Raw genomic sequence first — 12715 nt, 5'->3', positions numbered from 1 at the left:
TGTAGACCAGGCTGGTCTCGAACTCACAGAGATCCGCCTGCCTCTGCCTCCCGAGTGCTGGGATTAAAGGCGTGCGCCACCACTGCCAGGCTCCAGTTTATATTTTGACAAAGGTTTACATGTATGTAGTTTCAGGTCTAAGTGCCAAGCACTTTTTAAAACTGTGGTCCCCAACAATTACCCATTTCTGATCTACCTGACAAGGAGACAGCCGGGAGGGTGACCATATTATCTTTTCTCCCGACTCCTCCCTCAGCCCTCTAAGAGGTAGACAGACAGCAGGAAGCCTGGTTGTGCAGTCCATGAAGGCTGGCCTCCATGAAGGCTGGCCTCTGGCCTCTGAGAAAGGTAGAATCCAGACAAATGGAAGGCCATGCCCAGGAGTTTTGTTTTAGAGGCCTGTGGTCTTGTGGTTGTTTTAAATACCGTGTTTGTCCTGTATAGTAGGTGTGGTTTCTTTTTATTATTCCATGTATTCGCGTGAGTGTGCGTGTATGTATTTGTGTGTGTCTGTGTGTGCACGCATGCGTTGCCTCCGTGTGAGAGTGATGTCAGAGGACAGCTGTGAGAGCGGAGCTATTATCCACTTGAAAACTTCTCTTCTTCCAGCACTGGCTTTGTTTGGCTGGGGTTGTGCTTTCTCTGTTTTTCCTGGTGAGAGCGTCTCCTACAGTGCCAGCTGAGATGTAACTGCACTCTGAGCTGGTGGAAGCCCTGTGCAGATGGAAGGGGCTTGGCATCTTGGGTTTTGACTACAGGTCGAGATGACTTTGACCATTTGGGGGAGGGGGTGTCCATCTCATGAGAGTTTTTCTCCATGAATCCCTGCCTGTTTCCACCATTGGCGGAGCCGGCTAGAGAAGAAGGGTCAACGCCAATTCATCCTCCTGTCCATATACTGCCCTGCCACTGAGACCTGCCCTGGGGTCAAGCAGGCCAGAGCGTCATCTGCTCCCCGTCAGGAAAATAGGGCCGAGCTTCCTGCAGGAGTCGGGTCTGACTGCGTATAAGACAGCTTCCAATCAACCCTTCCACCTTTGCCCCTTCCTGCACTTTATCTCAGAACCGGTTTAAAATTCCACTCTTGGCTTCCTTCATTAACAGCACCAGGTTCAGATTTCTTGGGTTGCTAAGTTAGTTACCAGTTGTCTGTCCCTGGATGCTGTTTTTTTTTCTTCTGTGAGATGATGCCTTGGAGGAAAGAAAAAAAAAACTTAGTAAGTTTGGGGGAGAAAGTAAAACTATCTTTAGTGAAAAGTTTCTATTTTCTAAGGACAGTAAACGGGTGTGTCTTTTAAAAAACATCGTTCTTTGGGTAGTGATGGCACACACCTTTAATGCCAGCACTCTGGAGACAGAGGTAGGCAGATCTCCAAGTTTGAGGCCAGCCTGGTCTACAGATCAAGTTCCAAGACAGGTAGAGCTATACAGAGAAACCCTGTCTCAATAAAACCAATATATATATAGTTCTTGTTAGCTGATCCTACCCCAGTGGCATTGGCAACAGGAACAATCACAGACTTTGAAGTCCATTCCCGAAGATTCCAGACAGTCAGTATATCTGCACGCCTTTTCTGGAAGCTCCAGGCTCATGGCTGATGCCTTCAAGTCTTGGCACCCAGTGATACTGGGAGGAAAACAATGATCGCAAATTCTTTCATTTTTAATTTGAGTTTTTTTATTATTTTCATGATCTTTCTGGGCATTTTAAAAGTTGTTTATTTATAAACCCAGTGAACTCAGTGCACATTCTTTCCTTCACAGAGGCAGCTACGAGTTGACATGCTATTGCATTCACCCCATTTCTCCCGTACTCCAACCTTTACCTCATTTTTATCTCACCCATCAGTCTCCCTTGCTCCAGAGAAGTCATCGTACTGTGTACTTCCTTAAGAAAATCACCCTCGGCGTACCTGTGCTCTCGGGGACCATCCCAGAAGAGGGGATGGGAGGATTGTGAGGTCGTAAGCCAGAGGTCAGGAAGGACAGGCTGTTGCTGTCTTGAGCTCCCAACTGCTGTGGTTGCCTGCACACAATCAAGCCAGTCAAATTCCAGCATGAAGTGGGGAAGGACTCAAGATCCCTCACCCCTGAGGAGCCAGGGGAGACCCTTCCGGGATATGGGGTGGTAGTTTTCTTTAGGGGTGTGGCTCCTGGTAGGTCAGTGGGTGCTCCATGATGACCCTACACCTGTGAGTATATGAGCTGCACGGCTTGGATTCAGTTGGTTATTAAAAAAAGAAAAAAAAACGACATGAAGTTGGGAGGTGGAATGGATGTGGGAGGGATTAGGAGGAGTAGCAGTGAATATGATCAAGATACATTTATATGCATGTATGAAATTCTCAAAGGATTAGTACAAATATTGAAGTCAGGCATGACGGTGCTTAGGAGGTGAGGCAAGTTGATCTCTTTGAATTCAAGGCCAGTTTATCTACCTGGTGAGTTCCAGCCAGCAGGACCACAAAAAGAGACCCTGTCTCAAAAAAAAAAAAAAAAGCTTTCTTGACTGTATTAAGGGGACTGATGTGTAGATCTAGAGAACATTCATTCTTTTGCTTTATCCATTTTTCACTGTTTATGACCCCCATTGTCTCTCTCCTTCAAGAAGCAGAATAATTGTTTTTTGCTTTCCAAGGTTAAGTCCCTGGAACCTACCCAGGATAGTAAAGAGAACAGCTTGTACAAAAGTCAGGACACTTCAAAGAGGAAAGTCGTTGGAAAAACAGCAGGTTTAGGGCTGTGGACAAGGGGCTTGCTTGCCCGTGATGCCTGTACTCACCACCTAAATAACCTTGATGTAACTCCCCTCCTGTGCGTCAACTCCGGGTCTGTGCAGTGAGGGACATGCCAGCTACACTTTAGAGTTGCTGTGAGACTGAGCTTCATGTTGTAAACTCCGAAATGGAAGTTCATGATGCTGAAATAGTAGAGTATTTGTGTGTGTTTCTCTCTGGCATGAAGTCCTACAAGGCTCGGAATTGTGCCCTTCATCTTGTACATTAAACATTTAGAAGTGTGCCCAACACAGAGAAAATGATCGTGCATTGAGTGAGTGGTGACGAGTCACTTTTAACTGATTGACAGGTAAATTAGCTTCTCTGCATTTCCAATGCCCGGTTATTCCTGTTCCTCGCTTGCAAAGGCTGACTTTGCATTTATGTCTACTCCAGTGTGTGCTTGAATGTGGAGCCCAGTGTGATGTCATCTATGTTTACACGTGTGTGTGCTTGAGTGTGGTACCCAGTGTGATGTCATTATGTTTACACCTGTGTGAACTTGAGTGTAATGCCCAGTGTGACATCATTTATGTCTACTACTGTGTGTGCTTGAGTGTGGTACCCAGTGTGATATCAGGTGGCTCCCTGAGATGCTCTGTCCCTTTCAGCATCTCCACCTGAGCCCAGAGCTTGCCATTTTGGCCAGTTTGGCACTATAGTCTGCTTACTCCAGGGTGTCTCTGTCTCCCAATTGGTGGGATTACAGCCCCTCCCTGGCCTCTTTGTGGCCCAAAGTCCGGTCCTCAAGCCTGTGGAGCAGCTGTTTTCCTCCGGAGCCATCTTTCTGCAGACACTGACGTCTGTGTAACTTGGTGTTGTAGACTTGAGTGGAATTGTGAGTGCTTTTAACAGATAATCAACCGGCTTTTCGTTTTTTGTTTTTCCCTCTCCAGGGAGGTGGTGCAAGCAAACTGTGTTCGCTGGAGAAAGAAGTTCTCGTTTATGTGCAAGATGAGTGCCAGCGCCTCCACGGGCATCCTGGACCCTTGTGTCTACAGAGTGTCTGTGCGGAAGGTATGAAAATAGCCCGTCACTCCTCCTCTTTCAGAAACCACAGTTAGCTACAGTCCCTGGCCCACTTTATTTACATCTGCTTTAACGGTAGAACTGTAACTTCACGCTTAGAGCAAGAAATGAAATTGCTCTGGCAAAAATGGTGGCAAACCTGAGGCTATTACTCAGGAGCCAAAAAGCTTTCTTCTCAGAAATACTGTACACATCTGCAGTAGTTTGGGAGTGTGTGTATGTATCCTGTCATTTATCAAATTCCTAATCTTTGCTTTTTAAAAAAATAATATTTTCAGCCGGGCGATGGTGGCGCATGCCTTTAATCCCAGCACTCGGGAGGCAGAGGCAGGTGGATCTCTGTGAGTTCGAGACCAGCCTGGTCTACAGAGCTAGTCCCAGGACAGGCTCCAAAGCCACAGAGAAACCCTGTCTCGAAAAACCAAAAAAAAAAAAAATAATAATAATAATAATAATAATAATAATAATAATAATAATATTTTCATTAATTCTTTGAACTTTCATACAATGTATTTTGACATACTTATACCCCTCCCCCAACCCTTCTTCCCACCTTTTCCACCTTCACTGTCCTACCCACCCAGCTTTGAGTTTTCTTTATTTTTTAAGCAGTTCAGTTTGTGTTTTCTGACTGCTCTTGGGAGTGGGGCCTGCCCTGGGGTGTGGTGTATCACCCTAAGCAATAGAGGAGAGGGGGCCCGAACTGCCCTTGTCCTGGAGTCAGACTGATGAATATCTTAATATCACCATAGAACCTTCATCCAGTAACTAATGGAAACAGAGGCAGAGACCCCCATCAGAGCACTGGACTGAGCTCCCAAGGTCCAGTTGAAGATTAGGAGGAATGAGAATATGAGCAAAGAGGCCAAGACCATGATGGGTTCACCCACTGAAACAGTTTGCCTGAGCTAATGGGAGCTCACCAACTCCAGACAGACAGGGAAGAAAACAGCATAGGTCCAAATTAGTCCCTCTGAATGTGGGTGACAGTTGTATGGCTGGGGCAGACTGCGGGGGCCACTGGCAGTGGCACCAGGATTTATTTCTACTTCTTGTACTGGCTTTTTGGGAACCCGTTCTCTTTGGAGGGATACCTTGCTCAGCCTAGATATAGTAGGGAGGGCCTGGGACCTTCCCCAAAGCAATGTGCCTGACCCTCTCTGAAGAGTGCATGAGGAGTGGGGTGGGGGGAAGGTAGAGGGAATGGGAGGAGGGAGGGAGGGGGAACTGGGATTGGTATGTAAAATGAAAAAAGATAACTTAAAAAAGAAAAAGAAAACAGACCGTCCCTCTCCCAGCAGCTCTCAAATGCCATTATCTCCCGAAGCAGTCAACTAGCAGTTGGATTTTTCTGCACTCTGCCCCCCCCCGGCCCCATGCTGGGATTTGCCTGAATTGAGCTTGTGCAGGTCTTGTGTGTGCTTGCCATGATCTCGTGGGCTCTTACATACATCTGTCTGTTGTCTGGAAAGTACTGCTTCCATGAAATCGTCTACCACCTCTGGCTCTTACATTCTTCCGTATAGACCCCTGAGCTTGTGTGGTGAAATGTGCTATAGACACCCCATTTAGGGATGAGCCCTCCAACGTTTCTCATTCTCTGCCTATTGACCTGTTCGCGGTCTGTGTTAATTGCCCTCTGCTGCAAGAAACAGCTTCCCTGAGGAGCGCTGAGAGGCCCTGATCTGATCTGGAGTTCTGGGAGAGGTTCCACCAAATCTCTGTTCTTTTAAAGGTATTATTCTGGGGACTTCGGTCAGTTATGTCTAATAGCAGACCTGGAATTGGATGTCTTTTACTTTATGTTCAGAAAAACTAAGGCTCAAAGAAAGGAAGTAACTTGCCCAAATTTACATTGTTAATAAATGGTAATGGGAAGACTCAAACATAAATCACCAGTCTCTGTCCTTGTTCATATGTTTTTTGTTTTCATATATGAGGTTGAGAAGATAGATATCTATGATCCTGATTTTTTTATAAAAATGAGGAAACCGTTAATCATTGCTACTAATGAGTTAACTACTGTCTTTAAAATACAAACTTCATACAAACCAAGCATGATAGTGGCAATTGTATAATCATAGCAATTGGAGAGGCAGAGGCAGAAGGTTCCAGTTCAAGGCTAGCCTGAGCTGCATAGCAAATTTAAGGCCAGTCTGGGCTGTCACATGACCCTTTCATGTGCATTTCACATTTTTACACATTTTTTTCTGAAACAAGGGCCACTTTGTAGCTCATGCTAGCCTGGAACTTGCACATAGCCTGGGCTTATCTCAAACTCATGACCCTTCATGCCTCTTCTCCTGAGTATTGGGATTACAGGCATGCCACCGTGCCCAGCTTTACATGCATATTTTTTAAGTTACCAGAGTACATGTATATGCTGGCAAAGGTACAGACTTAGAATGAGAAATGTGGGTCTTCTTGCTCTTTTCCACTCCAGTCCTGCATCTTTCTAGATCAGATTTAAAAACTATATTCTTAGATCTATTTTCCCGCATTTTGAATGAATAATTAGCAGTGTGTGTTAGATGTGTGGCTTTATTCCAACCTCTGTATATTGCTTAACACACACAGTTAGAATATAATAGATACATGTGTACAGACATGATTTTATACATTTTAGGACTTTATAAAAATAGCTGTGTTTGGAGCAGTAGTAACTGAGTGGAGGCTTCTGCAGAGGAAGTGTGGTACAGAAAAGGCTGACACACAGTGGTACCAATCTGCCACTTACCAACTACGAGACCTTAGGCCGTGATGACTCTCAGTCTCTGCATCCAGCCTGATGCTTGGTGATGAAGGATTAGCCGACAGCATGAAGCATCCTACCTTCTTCCCCTTGTGGCCTTGACTGTTGCTTCTGCCCTTTGGTTAAAACTCTTCCGAACGGAGCTCCAACCATGACGCTTGAAGGATGATGAGCTAGTCTTTGGATTTCAAGAAAAATAAAGCATATAACCAACTTAGAGTACAGGGTGACTATAGATTAAATAAACTCAAATTCTAGTAAAACAAACAGAAACTGTAAATGCCAGTTACGCGAGGACATACCTCGAATAAACCCTTTTTCATAGAATAGGGATATTCATTAGGACGTGTCTTAGCTTGCTTCCTTTTGCCGTGATAAACATCATGCCAAAGCAACTTGAGGAGGGATAGTTTTATTTAGTCTTACAGCATACAGCAAAAGAGAAGTCGGGGTGGGAACTAGAGGCAGGAACCGAAGCAAAAACCATGGAGGAACACTGCTTACTAGCTTGTTCCCTGTGGCTTGCTCAGCCTGCTTCCATATACACCTCAGTCCAGGGGTGGCCGCTCACAGTGAGCTGAACTGTGCCCTCCCACACACACATCAATCACTAACCAAGAAAATGCCCCGTAAGCCTGTCTACAGACAATCTGATGGAGGTATTTTTCTCAGTTGAGGTTTCATCTTGCCAGATGACCTGAGCTTGTATCACATTGACAAAAAACTAACCAGCACACAACATACATGTTAAACTGCTAAAACAGACCCCAAAAGTCAAAGCTAAAATGGTGTAGAAGTTGGTTCAGAACCTGAGATGAAGATAGTAGCTCTGCCATCTTTAGCATATGGTCCCATCGTTAGGTCTAAGAGATCAGCTCCAGTCTTGTTTTCTCTCTCGACTAGTGGCATAAAGACAGAGCTGATTCAAAAACCGTGCCTATGTCTCTTTTGTACATCCCTCTGGTTAGGACTTAGTTGTGTGGCCACACCAAACTGAAAGGCTGTGTGGCCGGTAGGTTCTAACGCGTCAGAAGAGAGGCTGGGAAATCACCAGTAGTCTTCTGCTGTACCTGACTACTCAAGGCGGCACGTTTATTCTACGTCACCTTCCCTGCGTATTGTACAAAGAGCAGAGCACTCTTCTTTTTAAACATGTTGGACATTTTTTAAAAAGTCATAAACAAAGTCATAAATTAGGGTAAATTACTCATGAATAATTTCAAAAAACTAATTAATACAGAAAGAACATTTCTACACAGTATAAAAGAATCAACAGCACTTAGGAGAAGTTGACAGCTGACAGTATGTCCCCCCAGAAGGTATTTTAAACAAACAATATCCCTAATCTTACACAAATTAAACCTACAAATAGACACCATTTTTGTCTCCAGATCTGGTAAAGACCAGAGTTTGGGAATGAACCCTGTTGCCTAGACACAGGGAAGCAGTCACACAATAAGCCTGTTAGTGCCTCCGTGTGCCAGGTACTGCTGTGGGGTCTGGGAAGATGAATGAACTGGAATGGAGTTCCGGACCTCCTACATTTTACTTTCTTGTGAGAACCAGAGAACAGAAAGCAAGAGTTTACCAAAATAAAATTAGTTTAGTACCGATAAATTTCACACATAAAAAAGCATGGGGAAACATGATAATTTAGGAACGGGTGATGGTTTAGAATTGAGGAGACACCTCTGTTCTCTTCTCCCACCCCAGAACTGTGGCCATAAGGCCACACCTAGCTTTTTTTTTTTGCTTTTTCGAGACAGGGTTTCTCTGTGGTTTTGGAGCCTGTCCTGGAACTAGCTCTGTAGACCAGGCTGATCTCGAACTCACAGAGATCCGCCTGCCTCTGCCTCCCAAGTGCTGGGATTAAAGGCGTGCGCCACCACCGCCCGGCACACACCTAGCTTTTTAAATGGGTACTGGGCATCTAAACTAGGTATGTCCTCATACCTCTGCAACCAGCACTCTTTCCAGCTGAGCTGTCTCCCCAGCACAGGGTGGGTTGGCTGCTTGGTTGGTTGGTTGGTTGGTTGGTTGGTTGGTTGGTTGGTTGGTTGGTTGGCTGGCTGGCTGGCTGGCTGGCTGGCTGCTTGCTTGCTTGCTTGCTTGCTTGCTTGCTTGCTTGCTTGCTTGCTTGCTTGCTTGGTTGGTTGATTTTTTGAGACAGGACCTCATGATCCTCCTGCCTCTATCTCCCAAGTCAAAGAGTATAAGGCATATACCACCATGCCTGATTCACTGGGAGAGTCTAATAAGGAGAATCATGGCCTTTTCTAAGATTATGCCACCGCCGCCGCTGCTGCTGCTGCTGCTGCTGCTGCTGCTATGGCAGAAAGTTGGCTTTAATATTTCAAAGTAGAAATGTTTAGGTTTGAGGATAGTAGTTTTGCATAGAGATGGGCATTATTTTGGGCAACTAGATACCCCACTAAAAGGACAGGATTCTGTTACATGGAAAGCAAGAATAGATACTGAAAGTACAGCTAGCTTCTCTCTGCAGAAGCTAAATAAAGGGGTGGGCACAGGATAGGAGAGGCTGGAGGAACAGCAGCCAGGGAAGCCGCAGGGAAACCGGGCAGATGTGGCGTCAGGGAGAGGTAGAGAGGAAAACGATGTAAGAAAGGAGGTAAGTGGTCGAGCCCATCACATACTCAGCACAGGCTAAGATGGAGACAGGGAGCTTTTAGCTTTAACAAAATACCGATTGCTGGGAATCCTGAACTACTAGGGAGGGAAACTGAGGGAAATCCAGTTGGAGAGGGTTGACGACAACAGAATGCAGCAGGTAGCGGTATAAGTCTTTGGAATGTTTGGTTTCTTGTTTTCGTTTTTTATTCTTCTCTCATACGTTCCATCCGCACTGCACTTTCTCCTCCCCGTGCTCTTCCCAGTCCCCAAGAGTCAGAAGTCGTTCGAATATTGACCAGAGAGGAACAGCAATGAAAAGAATCGAGCTGAGGAACCCAGGGACACCTAGAGGACGTTTCCTTTTGTTTAAGAATGGCACTGTTGAGGGCTGTGAAGTGACCCAATGAAGAAGAAATTCTGATCGTTCCTAGGGAAGGGGAAGAAGAGCAGATATTCATAAGTAATAGTAGAGCTCCCTGTAGACTCTCTGGGCTTTGTTTAAACTCCCTGGGCGAAAGATAGAAGTGACAGAGAACACTTCAGTATCAGCGTCATGAAAAAGAGCGACAGCTCTCTCACTAAAAATGTTCTTGAAGGGACTTTAGCGCAGGGAAGTTTGCCGGTGATAGCAGAAGGAAACAGCCCACAGGGTGGCGGACATTGTTCTAAGAGCTTTACAATAAGCCTTCACAGATGTGCGTTGTCCTCAGTTCAAAACTGTGGCCCACAGTAGTGGCCGAGGGACGCTGAGGGGAGATACTTGAGCCCCAGGAGCCAAGGCCAGTCTGTGCAGTGTAGAGAGACTCCATAGCAAGGCTGACTAAATATGTAAAGCTGCAAGCAGAGTGAAAAATTTGGTCATTATTAAGGTGTTGTCATTGACTTGAATGGTTGGATTTAAGGTCAGTCTATTTTTTTATCATCTGTGACATGTGCTAGCATGCACGTGTCTACTCAGAATCATCTGGCTTACATTTAGTCTGAAATCCTTCATCATATAATGTTCTCATAGTGTTTTCTGTATTTGCAGGAATTGAAAGGTGGCAAGGCTTATGCAAAGGTAAGGAGATGACCTCCAACTCTTCTGTAACGCATAGCATTGTCCTTGCAGGCTTTTCATGCTTACTCAGGGGTGACTCATTTTAGGTGAAGCAAACTGGAGACTGAATAATTGGATTTAACAGTAAAGTATTGCAATATTCTTTTGGGGGGGCTGGAGAAATGGCTCAGTGGTGAGGAACACTGGCAGTTCATCCAGAGGACTCAGGTTCTGTCCACACAGCACACAGATGTGACTGTGACTCCAGTTCCAGAGAACCCACCCTCTTCTGGCCTCTTCAGACACTGCATGTACATGGTGTGCAGACATGCATGCAGACAGAATACCCATACACATAATAAACTTAAATGAGTCTTTCCTAAAAAAAAAAAAAGAATATTCTGAGAACTTATTACAGGCTGTTACCCTTTAGTCTTAGCCTCCCTACTAGAGAACATTCTCCGGTTTTCTTGAGCTATAGCTTACTGATGACACAAAACAAGTAGATATATTTCTGCTCTACGATTGGTTAATTCACTGACGAAAGAATGTGGTCAGGGATCCCTTATCCCCTTCCCCTCTGTGATGACCTGAACATCAGGTGTCTAGTTGCTCAAGTTTTATCAGCATAGTTCATTTGTAGAAGAAACCCTAGCTGGTCTCTGTATGTTATTTTTGTTGAGTAGGTAGCATTTCCTACGTCCTCTCGGAGGGCTCCCCTATATGTTTTACTGAGTATAACGAAACCATATACCCGCCCCAACCATCTGTGACCATAGGGATGGATTATGTTGTTAAGTTACACTGCCCACAATTTAGCGGTGCGATGGGTCCCTCTGTGTGCTCACGGATAAGGATGGAGATTGAATCTCTGGGGAAAGTGGAGTTTGGTAAGGACTGTCAGGGCACTGAGTGTTGGGCAGGCGAACAGCAAGGTCTACTCTTGCTGGTAGCTGTTCACACATGTCTTTCCTTCTAAGAGCTGTGAAAACCATGTTCTCTCACCTTTTGCTGCCCTAGGGTTACGCCTGCATTACTTTCTATTGGCAGCCGGTTTGGCCTCCCGCTCAGTCTGTTCCCCTGTTGTCTAACTCCAGCTTCCTTAGTCCTGCCAGAATGATCTTTCTAAAATTAAAACGTGATTATATCACTCCCCAGTTTTAGTCCCTCAGTGGTTATTCACTGACTGTAAAGGAAATTGGAAGTTTTATAAGCTAGGGAGATCCGCTTTTGTTTGCAGACCATTTCTGCTGCCTCATCTCTTCCGCCTGCCATCTGCGTTCTCTGTTCTCTTCTCTCTCCCATCCCTCATTCTTAGGAGGTATATTGCCATCACACACTTCCTAGAGTATCTCACGCTATTTTAGCTCCTTCACCTTGTGACTTGACACCATGCATGTCTCCCTCCCTCCCCTTATCCTTTCAAGTCATGTATCGTTAAAGACTCAGCTTAGTCATCCCTTCCTACTGAGAACTTTTCTTCTCTAATAATCGTGTCTTCCTTTACCACCGCACTTGGCAGCACTGCTGTGGGAACTTGCTTTCTGTTTTCCCATATTAAACTATGAAAATAAGAATAAAGGACCCAAGGATAGCTCGGGGCAGAGCATGAAATAGGCCTTGGGTTCCATCATCCCCAGCACCAAAGAAGGGAAAACATTCTCTATTTCTAATTAATACCTAATGTTACCTGGAATACAAATGTTAACAATGATTTTCTGAATAAGTTAATGTCTACCACAAATGTGATATATACATATGGTACATTTATGAGACACATATATGAAACACACACACGTATAGATATTCATGTGACAGTTTTCTCAGTGAAGCCAAAGAAAGTCTTGAGGAAATATGAACTCGCTGGGACCACACTATACAGTCTGTAATGTGAGTTCTTTGAAGACAGAATATGTTCTGTCTGGCAAATAAAAGGGGCATTGGCATGTCACTTTCTTAATAGGGATTGTCTTATTGGTTGTTTGCTGATATACCAAAGTACAACAGACTGGACAGCATAAACAAAACACATTTAGTTCTCCATTCTAGATGCTGAGGAGTCTGGGGTCGTGATAGCAGCAGCTCCCGTGTCTGTGGAGAGCCTGCTTCCTGGTTTGCAGATGACACGCTTCTCAGTGTGTCACCATGTGGCAGATTGCAGAGCGAGGCTGCAAGTTCTTTCCTGTTTAAAGTGCATTTCTCCAGACCTTAGTGCACAGCTCAGCGATAGAGCACCCACTGAGACATGTGCAAGGCCCTGGCTTTGGTCCCCAGCGCCAAAAGGGAAGGAATGGGTTCCTGAGGGCTTCAGTCTCAAGGCCTGATTACCTCCCAAAGCCCCCACCACTCCATACCATCCTGTTGGATGTTAGATTTTCAACATACGCCACACTCTGAGACAATGGGGATGTTCGTTCGGGAATTCACCAAGGCCAGCTGGCCTGAGTCTGAAAAAGCATGGGATAAAACCGGACTTGCTGAACATAG

At 45.2% G+C, this 12715-nt stretch overlaps 1 protein-coding gene across 1 annotated transcript in view; it reads left to right on the top strand.

The window, feature by feature from the left end:
• Nucleotides 1-12715, top strand: part of Fam102b (family with sequence similarity 102 member B) — a 61677-nt gene that overhangs the window by 22916 nt on the left and 26046 nt on the right. Inside the window, exons 2-3 of the mRNA XM_005367909.3 lie at nucleotides 3674-3794; nucleotides 10220-10249. Coding sequence (XP_005367966.1) covers nucleotides 3674-3794; nucleotides 10220-10249 — 151 coding nt within the window. The remainder of the gene's footprint in view (nucleotides 1-3673; nucleotides 3795-10219; nucleotides 10250-12715) is intronic.

Source organism: Microtus ochrogaster, unplaced genomic scaffold (genome assembly GCF_000317375.1).
Source record: "Microtus ochrogaster isolate Prairie Vole_2 unplaced genomic scaffold, MicOch1.0 UNK25, whole genome shotgun sequence".
Lineage (NCBI taxonomy): Eukaryota > Metazoa > Chordata > Mammalia > Rodentia > Cricetidae > Microtus > Microtus ochrogaster.
Note: the sequence above shows the minus strand (reverse complement) of the source record. Positions and strands in the feature narration are given on the sequence as shown.